Genomic DNA, 19,258 nt, shown 5'->3' with positions numbered 1-19,258 from the left:
CCCCCCAAAAAAAATGATTTTTTTGAGATCTGACCGTCTCCCGGCTTGGTGCAGAGTAGAGGAAGTCGAGAGAAAGTACAGCACACAAGGAATGGGCAGGGAGGGAAGCGTGGGGGAGGCTGACACTGGGGACTCTCCCAGCTCAGTTGACCCATGCACCTTGCTTCATGGAAGAAAGGAATGGAAGATAAGTCATGCCTTTAACACACAGTGACCTTCCTCACTAGTAAATGTGCCTCCAAAAGTGTCCAAGAACTCAGCGCCAGAGCCAGGCTGGCTGCATGAGAATCACCTGCAAGCTTTTACAAACATAGGCCCCTACTGGGTCCAAATGTATTCATCTCTTGGAGAGGAGGAGAGAGGCAGAACAAGGAAAAGGATGGGAAGAAACCAGCCTCGTGCACAGGAGGATGCTGGGATTCCTCCTGCACGTTTACAGCAATGCAGCCTACTTTACAAGGTCACAGAAGCTCAGAGAGGTAAACCTGCCCAGGTTCTCATAGCATGTAACTGGCAAAACCTGCCCAAATCTTTGTCTCTAGAGATATTTCCACTTGCTTCAACTCTGGAGCTGTCTTATTTGTAAAGATGACAGATTCCACTCATCACTCACGTTTGTTTGCAGATATTGCCTAAGGTCCCTTGTGAATATTTAGGTCAGGGCTGTTTTTTTGAGTTTTCTGTTTGTTTGTTTGTTTCTTGGTGTTTTTACAAAGCAATCTTGTGGAAAGAACCCAAAGTGGCTCCCCCATTTAAGACCCTGTAAACAGGGAGACCAGAGTCCGGAGTCCTGGTCTGGTTTCCACACCTTCCTTAGATTTCCCTGTGTGTAAAATCCAACAACAATCTTTGACAAATTGCCTCCCCCAGGGGAGAAATGGAGGAAGTGTTAACTTTGCTTTTTTTTTTTCTTTTTTCAGACAGAGCCTCGCTCTGTCACCCAGGCTGGAGTGCAGTGGCGCCATCTCAGCTCACTGCAACCTCTGCCTCCTGAGCTCAAATGATTCTTGTGCCTCAGCCTCCCGAGTAGCTGGGACTACAGGCAGATGCCACCACACCGGGCTAATTTTTGTACTTTTAGAAGAGGCAGGGTTTCGCATATTGGCCAGGCTGGTATCGAACTCCTGGCCTCAAGTGATCCAACCCCCTCAGCCTCTCAAAGTGCTAGGATTACAGGCATGAGCCACCATGCCCAGCCACTTGGCTATTTTTTTTAACAGACAGCTTCGAGGTCCAGTATGAGTTCACAGATTAGGAAACATCACAGGCAAAGAAGAACACTTTGCATTCAAATAGCAGAATGTTTTCATTTTCAAAGAGCTCTCACCTGCCATCTAATCTTGTCTTCCTAGCAGTCCTGGGAGAGAAGCAGATGTGGTTTCCAATCCCACTTTCCAGAAGAGGAGACTGAGGCAGTGGCTTTGCAGACACACAGAGGACATGTGAGGACAGGTGAAGGTCATGGTCATTGTCAGCCCCCTCCCCCAACTTGACATTCCCAGATCTGGTGGACTTCCAGCCAGAGGAGACAGAAGGACTGGATCACTCAACTCTGCCATGGGTGCCAGGACCCAATTTTTCCCTGGCTAACTCGGTCACATCCTGTCTGGGATCTCCAACTACTACCCATCCCACAAGTCTCAGCTAAAACAGCAATTCAATGGGGAACTTTTTTCTGAGTCTCCAGGATTGGGCCAGGCCCTCTCCATGGCTCTCTGCCCTTCCCCTACTGCAAAACTTAGCACCTGTATGTCACTACTGGTTCGAACATGTGTCTTTCGTATGCTCTCCACGTTATCTGCAGCATCTGCCAAGAATAATAATGAATGGTAAAACCTAATCTCTATTGAGTGTCGATGATGCACTTTTAATGTGACATCTTATTTAATCCTCACTATATCTGCAAGAGTAGAAGCTATTAATAGCCAATTTTCAGATAAGAAAATCAAAGCACAGTTTCTGTAACTTACCCAAGCAGCTAGCTAGGAGGCAGCTCAGTTTGAGCCCAGGGAATCATATTCCAGAGACCGTGTTCTCAATTACTAGAGCAGGTACCTCCCCGGAATCTAGCAGGTGGTTAACGAGTCTTTGTGGAATAAATGAACAGAAGTACAAGCAGATGGAAGGATACATACATGGATGGATAGATAGGTGGGTGGATGGATAGATGGGTGGGCGGGCAGGTGGACCAATGAATGCATGGTTGAGTCGGTGAAGGGATGGTTGAGTGGGTGGAGAAATGGATAAGTGGGTGAATGGGTGGAGGGATAGATAAATGGATGGACGGGTGGGTGGATAGATAAGTTAGATGAGTGAATGGGTGGACAGATGCATGGGTAAGTAGATGGATAGATGGGTTGCTAGGTGGGTAGGTGGATGATAGCTGGGTGCACAAGAGAGTGGATTGGATGGATAGATGGGTGGGTGGGTGGATAGATGAGTAGGTGGGTGGATGGATGTATGCATGTCTGGATGGATGGATGGATGGATGGATGGATGGATGGATGGATGGAAGGGTGGACGGATGGACGGACAGATGAACAGGTGGACTTGAGCGTTTATTCGGGGTCCTCCAAAGAACTGAGTGATTTTCCTAGGGTGTGTCATCACCCGCAGGTGGGTGGGCAAGGGGGCTTGCCTCTGTAATACTCATGATTATGGGTAATGTTCAGCCTTAGTCACCACCCTCAGAACACTTTATTGACTAGGAAAGTCAAAACTGGTATTGACAACTAATGCAAATTACAGCTATAACTAACAGAAGATGTTGATCTGATGACAGCTGGGCAACCAATAATCAACTGGCTGTGTCACGTTACTGCCATGCTGGGCAGGTAGAGCCAGCGGTTCCTTAATCCCTCCATCACATTGAGGATGCTTACCAAGACTTCCCCAACAATGGGGACAGAGATCTTATCAAATACTTGCAGTTCACCCCAAAAGGCTCACCCTCTTCGCTCCACCTGCACATGACCTTCAGCTCAAAGACATTTCCAGTCCTCCAGGTCAGCCCTTCTTCCAGCCTTTGAATTAACCCTGATGACTGCCTGTCCATTAGGTATCTTCACCTTTCATCACACAGCCTTTTCCAAGACTGTCCTTCAATCCAGCCCTCACTAAACGCTGGAACTGTTGTTGACAAAATCCAGAACAAGCTGGGTGGGGGATGCAGGTGGGAAGCAGGCTGTAGTAATGGGGCAAATTTCTAAGCAATCTCGAACACAGAAAAGAAACTGAACAGGTAAGAGAGAGGCAGTCAAGAGAAGTGTTAATTTTGCATAACTGAACCTGAAGAAGATCAGAGGGGCATGGCAGACCACAAGATAAATATGATATAGACTCCTTTTTTAAAAAGTGTAAACATACACCCTTTCCTACTGACAACTAAGGTCTTTACTAAAGGCGAGTCAGAAAAACTGGGTATTTTATGCAATACAGTAAGAAGGCCCACAGGCAAGTATGTTCCTGACACCATCTTCTAGGGTAACCCCTGGGATTCTGGGTACACCTGTCCTAAAGTTGTCTCTCACTCATGCTGTTGGAGAACTACTGTGAGAGAAGAACCATGGTGAAGTGGTTAAGAGTGTACACCCAGCGACCAGCCAGGTGGCTTCAAACCATCACTATCTAATACTGAGAAAGTTACATAATGTTCCTTAGCCTCAACTTTCTCATCTGTAAAATGGGTATGCCATCCTTTATTAATCAAATTCTAGGTGAGCATATACTAAACACTAGAGACACAAATGAGAATCAGGAACAGGCATGGACCTGGCCCTCACAGTGACCACAGTCTTGAAGGGGAAGGATGACATGCACAGAAGTAGGAAGCTGTACCTGAGCTAGTGTCTACCACAGAGAGGCACCTGGTCTCATGAAAGCAGATAATAGGGGGTTGCTGTGACTGAGTCAGTGTGGCCAGGCTTCCCTGAGGATGTAGTGACTCCACTGTCAGATGAGACCATGACCAGCTGAAGAGGCAGGGAGAGGGAAAATCTTTCCAGGCAGAAAGAGCAGGATGTGCAAACGCCCTGTGGCAGGAAAAGAGCAAAGGAAGTGCAAGAGCCTGAAAGAGGCCAGAGAGACCAAGTGAACATGTGGATAATCACAGCACCCACCTCATACAGGACTTGCAAGAAATTGAGACCCTGTCTGTAACAGATTCAGCAATGACTAAATAGAAACTATCTCCTAAAAGCACAGGATGAGGCTCATTGGTGGTATTTCCCACGTGAGGCTGCCACGGACTCAGAGGCCAAGTTCAACCTGCCTGTAGACAACCTCCAAGCCAGCTGGACACATATACACCCTCAGGCTCAGGATACCCAGGACAGAGTCCTAGATGCTTGAAGTCATGATAAGTATCCAGAATGACACAGAATTCCAGCCAGGCATGGTGGCTCACGCCTGTAATCCCAGCACTTTGGGAGGCCGAGGTGGGTGGATCACCTGAGGTCAGGAGTTCAAGACCAGCCTGGCCAACATGGTGAAATTCCCTCTCTACTCAAAATACAAAAAAATTAGCTGGGTGTGGTTGTGGGTGCCTCTAGTCCCAGCTACTCAGGAGGCTGAGACAGGAGAATCGCTTGAACCCGGGAGGCAGAGACTGCAGTGAACCGAGATTGCACCATTGCACTCCAGCCTGGGCAACAAAAGTGAAATTCAGTCTCAAACAAGAAAGAAAGAAAAAAAAAAGAATGACACAGAATTTGCTAAAGGGGAGAAAGGGCTTTCTTCCAAAGCTGAGCCTGGTTTCTACAGAGAGTCTTTCAGATGAAAATTAAGCAGCTCTTTGCAAGCACCTCAGAGGAGAACCCCTCACCCTGATGAATCAGGCACACCGGCGGTGGATCCAAGACAATTGGCTGCGTGCATGTGAACAAGCTTATGGTGGAAATGCAGTGCTTTATTTGTTTGGGGTGGTTTAATCACCAGGAGGGAGAAGCTTCTAAAGCAGCACTCAGAGGTGGCTGTTGCCTGGGTTTTCTGGAAGGGGGAGGTGGTGGGGATGAGGGCTTCCGTTTCATCTGCAGGCCCCTTGCAGAAGGAGCTGGGGAAAGCTTTGCAGCCATCTGCACACTGTTTGCCATCTTGTCTGGCTGGGCAGCCGAGCTCCAGATGGGGGCGGATGGGATAGCTCTTGCCACCGTATTTGGAGAGAGATGGCAGGGAAGTCAGCCCCCGTGAAGAAGACAGGAGCAGGCAGGTGCTGGACAGTGCTGCCCAGGCCCCTGGGGCTGAAGTGTCCAACCCCACAGCCTCTAGGTGCCACTAAAGCAGCCCAAGAGGATCTTCTCTGTCCATCTCCATCCTGGCACCTACAGACACTTGGAGAGAGTCCTTCACATGGGAAATCACAAATGCACACTGATACCCCCACACGGAACTCTCATACGTAGCAAGTGTAAAGATAGGATGCCAGTTAAACTTGAATTGCAGATAAACAACAAATCATTTTTTAGGGTAAGTAGGTCCCAAATACTGCATGGGATATACTTGCCCCCCAAAAAAATGGTTAATGAGAAATTCAGGTTTAACTGGACCTCCTGGAAAGCCTAACCCTGCATAAATACAACCTAGAGCTTGAAACTCACAGAGAAACCACAGCCGTGCTCACACATGTGCACAAACCCATATGCCTTAGAGAGTCAAGGGCTGTGATGAGGGTCCCCACCCTTCCACACTTCCCTGTCCTCTGTCTGGGCTCAGAGTAAACAGAGGGTCACCTGGCATCCAGGTCTAAGCTGGGCTTGGAGGTGTCCTAATGAAGCAGGATGCTGACCTGCACTTCCCCAGCTCAGCGGGGGCTGCAGCCAGGCCTAGCTTCCAGTCTCAGGCCTAGAATACACAGCACAGCCCCAGACCTTGGCAAGAAGGCTTCATCTCAAAGGCCACTGGTTCAGGACCTATTGGGAGCCCCACTTCTTCTTTTTTTTTTTTAAACTTGAAGTTAATTCCATTTAATTTATAGCTTATTTTATAATAGTATTTTATTAAGGAATTAATTTACATATAGTAAAATCACAAATCTAAACATACAGCATGAGGAGTGTTGACAAACGTATGCAGCTACATAACCATCATCCAGATCAAACTACAAAACATCTCAATCACCCCAGAAAATTTCCTCAGGCCCCTTTTCCATTCAATTTGAATTCCCCGCCCTCACTCCAAGCAGCCACTGTTCTGGTATCTATCATCAAATGCTAGTTTTGCCTGGAAGTGGCTTTAATATAAAAGGAATTAGATAGTATGTTATGTCTGAGAAGCCCCACTTCTTTCCTCTGTTTCTGCTGCCATCGCCCCAGTCTCTGACCCTGCCACTCAATCACTCTATAAACACAGCAGGTACTAGGGGTGGCTCTGGGCTCGGCACTAAGACAATGCCCCTGGTAAAGCCACAGTCTAGCAATGACAGTCACCCACGTATCAGCAACAGCCCTGCCCCACACGTGCTGACTGCACACAAGGCCGGTGCCGTGAACGTGCTCTCAACAGTGATCTCACTGAACCCTCACGGCAGCTCTAGGATGCAGACAGTAGCATCACATTATCCCCATTTTACTTTTGAGGAAACTGAGGGCTGAAGAAGGCAAAGGCAGGCCTCGAGATCTGCAGTAACATTGCCAGGAATGTTTGAGAAAGCAAACTTCTCCAGAGTGAGGCAGTCTGCCAGAGCTCAGAAGCCAGAGTCCCTGTTAGCAGGGGCTGGAGGGACCGTTAGCAGGGTCTGCGGGGACAAGTGGGTAGGGGCTGGGACTCCCCCCCCCCAGGACACCAAGGTGCAGATTAGTGTGAATAAAAGAAAGAGGGGCGGTCGTGCCATCATCTGCAGAAGATGATGTCTACAGAGGACAGTACCATGTGAGCCCTGGGGGAGCTGGATGACTGGATGGAATTTTGCACAGGATGCAAATTGAGCACAGATCCCCCTCTGATCCAGACAGCCCACCTCCAGGAACATCTCACAGAAATGCAGGCACAGAGCACCAAGTGACGTGTGTGAGGAAATTCATCAGAACACCGTCTGTGATTGGGAAAAGGCGGAAACCATCCAAAGACGTATCGGTGCAGGGCTGGTTAAACGAAGCTTGGTGCATCCACACGTCAGAATAACTGCTGGGAGAAGAAGGTGGTACCCAGGTTCCAACGTGAGACAATGTCAAAGACATGCTGCCTGAAAAGCAGGCTTTCCAAAGAATGAATATAGCATTATTCCATTTTTATTTTTTTAAAAAGGTTACAATAAGCACTTATGTGCAAATACATGTGCTTGCGTGCACAGAGGAAAAAGGTGTGGACAGGAACAGAAAACCAAACACTGCATGTTCTCACTCATAAGTGGGAGTTGAACAATGAGAACACATGGACACAGAGAGGGGAACAACATACACCAGGGCCTGTCGGGGGTGAGGGACAAGGGGAGGGAGAGCGTTACGACAAATACCTAATGCATGCGGGGCTTAAAACCTAGATGATGGGTTTATAGGTGCAGTAAACCACCATGGCACATGTATACCTATGTAACAAACCTGCACATTCTGCACATGTATCCCAGAACTTAAAAAATAAGAATAAAAGATGTGGGAAGGTATACCCCAACCCTCCCCAGTGTTACCTCTGAGAACCAAGATCAAGAAAAGCAAATCAAAAGGAAGTTTTGCTTTTTGTTTTCTATATAAATTCTTTTTTCTTTTGTTTTTGTTGAGACATGGTCTTGCTCTATTGCCCAGGCTGGAGTCCAGGGACACAATCTCGGCTCACTGCGACCTCCTCCTCACTGCGACCTCCTCCTCACCGCAAGCTCCTCCTCACCGCGACCTCCTCCCCACCGCAAGCTCCTCCCCACCGCGGCCTCCTCCCCACAGCGGCCTCCTCCCCACCGCGGCCTCCTCCCCACCGCGGCCTCCTCCCCACCGCGGCCTCCTCCTCACCGCGGCCTCCTCCTCACCGCGACCTCCTCCTCACCGCAGCCTCCTCCTCACCGCAGCCTCCTCCTCACTGCAAGCTCCTCCTCACCGCGACCTCCTCACTGCGACCTCCTCCTCACTGCGACCTCCTCCTCACTGCGACCTCCTCCTCACTGCGACCTCCTCCTCACTGCAACCTGCTGCTTCTAGGTTCAAGCAATTCTCTTGCCTCAGCCTCCCAAATAACTAGGATTACAGGTGGGCACCACCAAGCCCAGCTAACTTTTGTATTTTTTGTAGAGACAGGGTTTCACTATTTTGGCCAAGCTGGTCTCGAATTCCTGGCCCGCCCACCTCGACCTCCAAAAGTGCTGGGAATACAGGTGTGAGCCACCGCACCTGGCCTGCATTGCTTGAATTCTTTACAAATGAACAAATAATAATTTGTATTTTTAATAAGCAGAACAAAAACTAACAAATTATACTCAGACCACATAGACTCTCTCATCTGGCCCAATTCCAAGAGTCCAAGGCAGGAAAGGCAGAAGGCAGGGGCTTACCCCTACATCAGGACAACATAGAACAGAGTCAGAAAAGAAAAACATGAATGGATCAGTCAAGGGGGCCGTGCACGTCCCCTCCCAGGCACCTACACCTTGCAACTTAAGCCGACAGGCTTTCAAGCCACAGAGTCTTCCTCCCCATAGACTAGCAAGGACACAAGCCCCGGCCAGGCCCCTCCAGGAGGACGGTCTGAGCGACAAGGTGGGGGGCAGAGTCAGGGGTGGCAGGAGGAAAAGGGGACACGAAGCCAAGGAAACCAGGGCACCCCATGCTTCCTGAAGGCCCCCAGAACACGGTGCCACACAGAGCCCCTGCGTACCTGTTTCTACAACAGCCTGAACACAAGGAAAAGGAAAACACACAAAGCCCAGCCTCACCTGGAGCAGGTTAAATAAAGGTGTGTGACTTTGTCTTCATGTCCTTTGGAATTGGAAATCCAAGCTTCCTCTTCCGTGCCTTTAAGGTCCTGGCTGCTGCCCCACAGCTCCCTTCTCTTCCCTCCTCCTCTTGTCCTCTTTTGTGTTTTTTTGAGACGGAGTCTTGCTCTGTTGTCCAGGCTGGAGTGCACTGGCACATTCTCAGCTCACTGCAACCTCCACCTCCCGGGTTCAAGAAATTCTCGTGGCTCAGCTTCCCGAGTAGCTGGGATTATAGGTGTCCACACATCGCCCAGCTAATTATTGTATTTTTAGTAAAGACAGGCTTTCAACATGTTGGCCAGGCTGGTCTCAAACTCCTGACCTCAGGTGATCCGCCCACCTTGGCCTCCCAAAGTGCTGGGATTACAGGTGTGAGCCACCGTGCCCGGCCCTCTTGTCCTAACTCTGCCATCTCTTTGCAGTCTCCCCCGAGCAGCTTGTCCTGGGCACACCCTGCCCCCCCTTTCAGAGCTGCACTCTCAGACCACCCCCCAAGCGCTCCACGGCCCTGGCTCCTGCCCCAGGGCTCTGATCCTCAGCTGGTGAGGTCTAGAGGGTCAGAGGGAGCCCTAGAGAAGCTAAGGCAGGAGCCCTGTGCTGGGCTGTGGGTGACCTGCCCCCTTCCAGCTGGGGCCGAATAGAAGGGGAAAGGCTGCCCCCAGAATACAGGGCTCTCAGAGGCCCTGGGGATCTGGGCTGGCAGTCAGGAGGACTGTCACCTCAGTGCAGTTGCCTGCAAGGAAGGCTGTGCAGGAAGCTGCATGTTGCTCAGAGAACAAAAAAAGGAAATTAAATGCACCATCTGGTTATTAGCAAGAGCTTTTGAGGCAAACACTTAAATATGCATGCCTAGACATTATAAAACTTGGGGGAAATGTTAATTTCCATAACGCCAGTTGTTATGCTCGCAGAAACCATTCTTTTATCTCCCTTCCTAGTAATTTGGGGGCTCCATCCCTCAGAGTGGCAGTGCCAAGACAGCTGGCCTCACTGGGTTTTGTAAGCTGTGCAAGGTGAGATCCCAAGCCCTTGCCTGGAGACCCATCTCAGGAAAATGTTAGAACAGGGCAACAAGTTGCCATTTCCTCCCTCCTTTCTCTTCCTCATACAAAAATCAGAAAGCACCCTAGCCCAGTGCCCAGCCACAGTGGTGAGGAAACCCCACTCAAAATCCTGGGTTGTGCCCCTGATACCAAAGACCTGCAGAATTGGGACTCACCTGCTCCAACCCTAGACCAGACCTGTGTACATTTCAAGGGTGGCTGGACTCATGGCCGCCTGGGATGTCAGGGTGGTACAAAGTCCTCTTAACCTAAGACTGTCGGGGTACAAGGATCAGCATTTTTTTTCTTTCTCTCGAGGGCCAGATGGTAAATAGTTCAGCATTGCAGGCCATAGGTCTCTGTCCCAACTATTCAACTCTCCAATGTAGCAGGAAAGCAGCCACAGACCATATGCACTAAAATAGGTGTGGCTGTGTTCCAATAAAACTTTATTTGTATGAACAGGCAGGGGGCTGTCTCTGGCCTGTGGGCTGTAGCCTGCCTCCTCTGCTACAGCGTGATCTCCAAGGACCGATCCATCTTGTAGACCAGCAGCTGGCACACAGGAGCTGCTCAGATACTTGAAGGAGGAATGCAGAAGGCGAGCAGCCCCCAGTGCACAGATGTGAGGGTCTCCCAGCAGCACCATCCTTTGCCATCTCACGCGGAGGGACAAAGCCAGGGCAGGGCTCTCCACCAAGGCTGGGTTCTCCTCCAAGGAAATGTGATAACAGGACAGAAAGCATCATGGAAGGATAGGGGCTTTGGAGTCCCACAAACCACAGTTTGCAAGACCAGGAGCATCCTGCACTTCCTTGCACACATCCTGGGTGGGTGCTGGAGCATCTAGACTTAGAGTGAATCTTTTCTTCTCCCCCAACTGGCCTCCATTACACTTCCAGCAACAATGTGGTGTATGTACACAATGGAATATTATTCAGCCTTCAAAAAGAAGGAAATCCTGCCATTTGAGACAACATGGATGAGCCTGGAGGATATTATGTTAAGTGAAATAAGCCAGGCACAGAACGACAAATACCAACTGATCTCACTTACATGTGGAATCTAAAAAAGTTGAACTCAGCGAGGCATGGTGGCTCATGTCTGTAATCCCAGCACTTTGGGAGGCTGAGGCCGGCAGACTGCTTGAGCCCAGGAGTTCGGGACCAGCCTGCATAACATAGCAAGACCCCATCTCTACAAAAAATACAAAAATTAGTGGAGCGTGGTGGTGCATGCCTGTACTCCCAGATACTCAGGAGGCTGAGGTGGAAGGATTGATTGAGCTTGGGAGGTCAAGGCTGCAGTCAGCCAAGATCACACCCCTGCACTACAGCCTGGGCAATAAAATGAGATTGTCTCAAAAAAAAAAAAGAAAGAAAAAGAACTTAAAAAAGTTTAATTCATAGAAGCAGAGTAGAATGATGGTTGTCAGGGTGGGGAAGTGGGCAGATGCCAAAGGACACAGAATGTAATTTTTAGAGAGGAAGAATAAGTTCAAGAGATCCATGGGACAACATGGTACCTACAGTTAATAACAACATATCATACACTTGGAAATCACTAAGAGAGTAGATTTTTTAAGTGTTCTCACCACAAAAAAATAAGTCGAGGAGGTGATATGTTATTTAGCTTGATTTAGCCATTTCGTAATGTATACATACTTCAATCACATCATGTTGTATACCCTCTTATACATAATTTTTGTCAATTCAATAAATTCAACAACTCCAAAAAACAAGATACTCTCTTTACAAAAATAATTATTAAAAATAAAATTCAGAATTTTATTTATTTACCTATTTTGAAACAGAGTCTCGCTCTGTCACCCAGGCTGGCTGAAGTGCAGTGGTGCGATCTCGGCTAACTGCAACCTCTGTCTCCCAGGTTCAAATGATTCTCCTGCCTCAGCCTCCCAAGTAGCTGGGATTACAGGTGTGTGCCATCACACCTGGCTAATTTTTGTATTTTTAGTAGAGACAGTTTCGCCATGTTGGCCAGGCTGGTCTTGAACTCCTGCCCTTGGGTGATCCACCGGCCTCAGCCTCCCAAAGTGCTGGTATTACAGGTGTGAGCCACTGGGCCCGGCCAGAATATAAAAGATTGCTTAATTCAACTAAAACATTAAAACACAGATTATTTCTATAAGTGGTAATTTCTCTAATATGTTTTGGTCAAAATAGTCTCCTTACCCATCCACGATTAAATGGTTAATTGACATTTGACTGGATTTTGATGAAGTTTTCAAATCATGATTGACTTTTCCAATGTATAGTAAAATGTGTTTGAAAATATTTCATTAAAATTAATATTTAAAAATGGTCAGGCATGGTGGCTCATGCCTATAATCCCAGCACTTTGGGAGGCCAAGGTGGGCTGATCACTTGAGGTCAGGAGTTTGAGACCAACCTGGCCAAACCTCATCTCTACTAAAAATACAAAAGTTAGTCGGGCATGGTGGTGCGCACCTGCATTTCCAGCTACTTGGGAGGCTGAGGCAGGAGAATCCTTTGAACCTGGGAGGTGGGTTCCCCAGGCTTAGAGCAAAACCCCCATCTTGTCTGTCTCTACTCTCATCCCAGGCAATCGCAGTCATTTCCACAGCCTCAACCACTGTCTACCTGGGATGCCTCCCAAGCCGGAGTCTCCAGCCCAAACCTGCCTTCCTAGCCCCAGACCCATCTGTCCTGGCACACATTGCCCCCTGGGTCCCAAGCAACCTCAGCCAATGAGTCCAACGTCAACTTCCTGTCCTTGCCTGACACTGTCAGCCCTGAGATCAGACTTGACAATTCACCTCCAGTACCTGATAGGTCCATGAGTCCTTTGGAACATATCCCACGAACATTCCCCAAACCAGGCACCGGACTCCACACATCAACACCATCATGTGAGTCGCCTGCATCCCTGGCAGGGACCCCTGTCCCAGCCTCCAACTCATCCTGTACCTTGAGTTCTGTGTCACATTCCAGAGGCCACAAGAAGAAAAATGACCACCTTAATGAAATTAGAAGAATTGAGAAGACATTTCCCTACGGTCCAAAGTCTTTCCAACTGAGAAACACATATCAAGATCCAGCCGGCCAGCCCTGCGGTTAAATGTTCCTGAAATAATTAAAGCCCAGGGCAACACAGCCCCCACTCCACAAGTACTCCCAGCACAGTAAGACTTGCTTCCCTGCAGGGCTTGAAATGTCCAGTGTGTACCCTGCCCCTCTCTGTCATAGCTAATAGGAATGTGCTCCGTGTCTTCTTCCTTCTCAAAGGACCGTCCACCAACCTGTGCAGGCAGCACTTTCGGCCAAAGGGGGATGCGAGAACTTCCCACCATTTCCCACTTACGCACTGCATTCCTCAGGAGCCTGCCTCACAAATTACAAGAGCGCCAAGGCAGACACACCGTGTTCCAGCGGGTGGCCATGTCTTCATGTCAGCTTGAAAGATCATTGCCAGGGAAATATCTATATCTCAGCAGAGAGAGCTTCAGCCTCTGTAGTCCAGCTGTGCTCAAATGGAAATCCAAAAACCCAGAGGTTGGTCCAAACACCCTATCTCAGGGAGTCGGCTCTGCAAGTCCCCAGTATGGGAGTGAACTGGGTAGGCCACCTACCCTGCCTGCCCACATCCCTGCCTCCTGGAATCCTGGACCCTGAGAACCAGGCGGATGTGGTGGGGAACAAGCAAGTCTTGTGCAGAAAGCCAAGATGCCACCCAAATCCACTCTGCAGTCTAGGTGGGTGATATTCTGCTCTGCACCGCACCAGCGCATGAGGGGATGGAGGATGGAGTCTAGACAAGCCAAATGTAGAAAGATATTGCCCACGTATTTTGTGCTTTGTCTGTGTTACAATGCTATGCCCAGCCCAGCGTGGTGGCTCACACCTGTGATCTCAGCACCTTGGGAGGCCGAGGCAGGCAGATCACCTCAGGTCAGGAGTTTGAGACCAGCCTGGCCAACGTGGTGAAACCTCATATCTACCAAAAATACAAAAATTAGCCGGCTGTGGTGGTGGGGACCTGTAATCCCAGCTACTCCGGAGGCTGAGGCAGGAGAATCACTTGAGCCCAGGAGGTGGAGGTTGCAGTGAGCGGAGATCATGCCACTGCACTCCAGCCTGGGCAACAGAGTAAGACTCCATCTTAAAAAAAAATAAAAATAAATAAATGCTATGCCCAGCATTTTCCATGTACTGTCTTATTATCTCAGTAAATCCCATATAACCTTCCTATGAAAGTGTATCTCATTTATCTCCATTTTATAGATGAGAAAACTGAGTCCCCTGGAGTAGCATTAATTTTCCAAGACCTCATGGCTCATAAAGGGTACAGCAGGGACCCAAGCTCAACATTGTCACCCTCAAACATTTCCACAAGTGTAGACCAATGGCTCTCAACTGGGGTGGTTTTGCTCATGTACCACTCCCTTGCTCCATGGCATTTGAAACCATCTGGAGACATCTGGGGTAGCCATAGCTGGGAGGGGGGAATCGCACCTAGAGGATGGAGACCACAGATGCCGCTAACCATCCTACAATACACGGGACAGCCCCCACCAGCACCACGAATGGTCTCACCCCAAGTGTTGTGACAGTGCCAAAGCTGATAAACACAGGTTTCTCCTCAGCAAGAAGGAAAATACCTGCAACACGGATGCTCCTCTACAGGAGCCCCAGGCTGACAACAACCTTCCTGATCTCGTTTCAACCCTGGATGCTTTTATCTGGTGCGTCCATCAGGGATTTCAGTGACTCCAGTGAGTTATTACCCTTGAATGCTCGGTTCCACCTGACAACACAGAAATCTCTGCCGAGGTGCCTGGTCTTGGGGAAGGCTCAACAAATGGTTAAGGTTGATAACCAAATACCTAGGAGAGACTTCTCTCTCCCTCCAGGAACAGCTGTGGGTCAGACACACCCTGGGATCATTCACAAGCGGTCAATAAAGGCTTGGGGAGGGCCAGGTTTTCTAGGCCTTCACAATGGGGTGGGTGTTTGTGGATACACAAGAAGCCAGTGAAACTTCTCATATTGGCAGGAAATCAATGCCCCCCACCCTCCACCCCCCACCACGTCCCCACCATAAACACATGCGCTGCAGCAGGACTTGGCACTCAGGGGCTCCTGGGGGCCCGATTTATCTGCTAAAACATCCTCTAGCCACCACCGAATAAAGCAACCCCGTGCCACCCAACCACAAGAGCACAGCCTGGGGGCCACTCCAAGGGACACCCAGTCACATTAAAACCTCAGCCATCCAGAGCACCAGGCCTGGTGATGAGAAAGAACATTTTATCCTTAAAAGCATCTGAATGCCCATGCTGCTTCTTGCAGAGAAAAGTCCAAAATAATCTGCTATTAAAGAACGAGGATGGTTTTGACATTTTTACCAAGCTAATGGTCTACGTAGACAAAATATCATAAAAGGGCACTCTGTTCTTCTTGATCCACTCAGACATGGCCTGTGAGTGAAGAAACGGGCTCTCCTCCTCAAAGAAATCACTGCTGATCCTCACACCAGCCTGACACTGCTTCATGGGTTCTTCAAAGAGTATTCCCATAGAAACTAAAAAGGAAGAGGAATGTGTCTGGCGGGCATTGTGGGCAGCGGTGGGCTTTGGGCCAAATTTTAAGTTTGAAAATCAAGATTCCCTCTTTTCGAGGGGCCGCCGGACTGAGCAGATACAGACACCATGAAAAGAGGGTGGCACATTCAGATTCAGGAAACAAGGATGGTTTCTGTTCAGTTCCTGCATCATCCTTCAGGTCATGAAATTCACATTTCCCTCTGTGGACCAAGAAATTCAGTGGGATTTCTGCCTTTTAAATATTTCATTATCAATATACCATCCTTTTAGCCTCCAGAAAGCATTTTAATGGAGATTCTGGCTTAAGACACTTGTGGGTCTGTCTCTCTCTCTCTCTCTCTCTTTTCCTTGAAACAGGGTCTCACTTTGTCACCTAGACTGGAGTGCAGTGGCATGATCACAGCTCACTGCAGCTGGACCTTCCAGGCTCTAGCAATCCTCCCACCTCAACCTCCCAAGTACTTGGGACTACAGGCACACACCATCATACCTGGCTTTTATTTTATTATTATTTTTTTTTTTTTTTTGGTAGATGCGAGGCTTCACCACATTGCCCAGGCTGGTCTTAAACTCCTGGGCTCAAGCAATCCTCCCCCTTCGGCCTCTCAAAGTGCTGGAATTATTGGCTTGAGCCACCACGCCGGGCCAAGAACCTTGTCTCTTGTGATGCACCCCAGAACAAAACATCACTGCAAAAACACACCAAGGCATAAGTTTCAGTCCTAAGTCCCATTTATCCACCATACACTATGTGCCAGGCACAACGCTAAGGGCTTCTATGGACGAGCTTCCCTTAATATCAGCAGTAACAACCCCAGGCAATGGGGCCTGTTGACAGATCCATTTGCCACTGAAGACAGTAAGGCTCAGAGAGGGTAACTGGCGTGTGCCATGTCAGCCAGCTAAGGAGGGGCAGAACCAGGATGCAAACCTCAGCTGCCTGGCTCCACACTCACGTTCCCTAGGTCCCACTACACTTGGTCACTCCACTGCATTCTGGTATCCTGGTCTTTGGCAGAGTCCACGTAAAAGAGGGAGGTAGAGGGAGTGAGAGGGACCTCACGCAATAAAGTTTCCTGGCGTTACACTGCCGCCGGAATTGTGTCCCCGACCAGGACCTCTCCCTTCTCATCCTTTCCGTGATTGGCCCTGGAAAACCTTCCAGAGAACTGTCCTCCTTCTCCCGGGATCTCAGAGAAAATTCACCTGAGTTCAGTGTCCAGGTGACCCAAGCTCTGAATGCAGTAACGTGCACGGGGAGATGAGGATGTCACCATGAGCAAGCCTCCCACACAGCATCCGGGAGCAACCCCAAGACTAGGCAGGGGGGGCTCTGAGGCAGCCCATGGCGAGGAGGGCTGCCCATGCTGCCCAAATGGGTTCAGAATGAAGGCCGCCCTCTCTCTCATGTGGGGCTCATTAACCACGAATCAAATTATTAAGACAAGCTCAGCTGAGCAAATGGTCAAACATAAAAACATTTGGAAGGAACGAAGAGGTCAACCCCATTATCCATCAAAAACCATCAAGGTGGCGGCCCTCACTGAGGGGTACAGCTCTCCAGGGGGCCCTCATCCGCCCTCCAAACCCACGTGCCTCCCCAGTGGAAGGCCAGCAAAGCCACACAGGAAGAGTTGGGGTAGGAAAGCAGAAAGTGAACCCCAGGAGGCCAGGCTGGCCACGGAGCCCCATCCCACACACACGGGCCCGGTGACTCAGGGGCCCACGTGTGCAGGACACCGGGAGCTCACAGGGACAGCGCCCCGGGGGATGCAAGGAACTTTGCCTCTCTGTCCCTCTCTGTAGGGATGGAAAGAGGAGAGCGATTTCTGGGATGGAAGCCATCTGCCTCCTCAACTCTCGCTGCCCAACCAGAAAGGGAAGAAAAACAGGAAGATGCGGGGCAGGTGAGGAGCTGGGTGAGCGCCGCCAGCCCGCAGCCCAGCAGAGCAGGGCTTGGCCAAGCCTGGCGCCAGGGACTTCCCCCTACCCCCACCAAAAGCCCCTCGCCAGGTGGGACCGACAAAGTCCCAGACAGATGCCCCAGACAGGATGCCCAGCGCAACCCCCGCCCCTTCCCCTGCTGTGGGCCCCCAGGACGCGGGGCTCCCCCTCCCCTTTTGGCCAGCCGCAGAGTCCAACGGGGCTCCTGGCCAGGGACGTCGTGGGAGAATCAGGAAGTCGAAGCCACACAGCCGAGAAGGGGCAGCTGGCGTCTCGGAGGCCGTCACGAGCTGTCACTCCGCGCCCGCCGGAGTTGCCGCTCAGTTACCAACTTCAACCCGGGGCCGGCCACGGAGCCTCCCGCAGCCCCTACCCCGCGTCCCCGGCACCCCCGCGCCCCCGGCACCCCCGGACCCCCGCGCCCGCGTCACTTACTCCTCTGCCGTCGCCACCTGTCTGGGTGCCGGTCTCCTCCCTGCCCGGCCGCGGCGCGTCCTCCCCGTCCTCGCAGTCCTCGGGCTGTGCGCTTCCCCCCTCCAGCCCCAGCCGCAGCCTCTTCTCCTCGGGAGGCACGTCGTCCTCCTCCCTCCTGGGCCGGCCATCCCTGCCTCGGGGCTTGCCAGTGGCTTCGGAGCTGCCGGAAGGGCTGGCCATGGCTCCGGGGGCTCTGCCTGCACTTGGGGAAGAGGAAGGACCCGGCGCGAGCGGCCTCTCGGCGGAGCTGGGGCGTCTGAGCGCGGGCTCGGCGGGTCCGCGCGGCGCGGAGCTGGGCATCGGGGCCGGCGCGGGCTCCTCCGCGGGCCGCTCCTGGCTCTCTGGCGCCCTCTGCTGGCCGCTCGCGCGCACCGCGGACACGCCGGCCCCGGGCCTGCGCTGCGCTCACCTGCCCCGGCCCAGGCGGTCGCTCTCCCCTACCCGTGGCCAGACCCGCTCCGGCCAGGCCGTGCACCTCCTCCCCGCCCCAGCCAGGTTGCACCCCGATGGTCTCCCTGCCCAAGGAGGAGAGAAGAGAAGGGACGCCCCGAGAGGGTGGACATGGGCCACAGCCACCTTGTCTTTGCTCTTACCCTGTGTCTTGCATGATTTGGAGGTGGTGGGAAAACCGAGGCTGCTCAAAACTCGTGGAGAATTCCGCCTGCAGGATGACATGAATGCACCTTCGCATTGCCTACCAACAGATCTTTTTTGAGCATCACTGTGGACCAGGCGTGGTGATGGGGGAGGGGATATTGTGGTGAACATGACAGGCATTGCCTTCACCCAGTGGGGCTCAGCGCTGGGTGAGAAGGCATTGAGAATGGACATTGTCAATTGGGCAAAAGGAGACCAAGGAGAAGTGCTGGGTGCATGGGAACTGAAAAAGACAGGAGGCTCAGCAGGTCTTGGAGCTGGGAGAGGGACAACAGCAGCGGCTGTTCCAAAGGAAGCAACAGCTGAGAGAGGTCTCAGAGTTGTTCTCAGCCCAGTGGAGGGTGTTCAGGCAGAGGGAACAGCGTGTGCAAAAGCCCAGAGGCTGGGAAAGAAGCAGAAAGAGGACTGTGGGGCTGGAGCATGGTGGGCAAGGGGAGAGAGGTGTGGTGGGCAGACAGATTGCCTGGAACCCAGCTGTGCAGGGACAGAGGAGATAGGGGATCCTTGCAGGCCCCCAGCCAGGACTCAGGCACAGAGACAATGCAGGTGGGCAAAGGGAGGAGACGTAGAGAAATATTTTGGAGGCGTGCCCGATGAATGAGCCCAGGATGCACCATTAGTGTCAGTGTGGAGCGAGCTCCTTCCTTGGCTGTGTGATGAGCT

The 19,258-nt window shown here is 51.0% G+C and overlaps 1 protein-coding gene across 3 annotated transcripts in view; it reads right to left on the bottom strand.

Annotated features, from left to right (window-relative positions):
- Positions 1-18,285, bottom strand: part of RBFOX1 (RNA binding fox-1 homolog 1) — a 2,477,231-nt gene extending 2,458,946 nt beyond the window's left edge. For 2 of the 3 annotated variants that reach the window (XM_054668820.1, XM_054668821.1), the window contains exon 1: positions 17,900-18,285. In XM_054668820.1, the coding sequence (XP_054524795.1) occupies positions 17,900-18,238 (339 nt within the window). In that variant the 5' untranslated portion in view covers positions 18,239-18,285. The remainder of the gene's footprint in view (positions 1-17,899) is intronic. The other variant, XM_054668819.2, reaches the window with a different exon arrangement.
- Between the last annotated feature and the right edge of the window lie 973 nt (positions 18,286-19,258).

This window comes from Pan troglodytes, chromosome 18 (genome assembly GCF_028858775.2).
Source record: "Pan troglodytes isolate AG18354 chromosome 18, NHGRI_mPanTro3-v2.0_pri, whole genome shotgun sequence".
Taxonomy (NCBI): domain Eukaryota; kingdom Metazoa; phylum Chordata; class Mammalia; order Primates; family Hominidae; genus Pan; species Pan troglodytes.
Note: the sequence above shows the minus strand (reverse complement) of the source record. Positions and strands in the feature narration are given on the sequence as shown.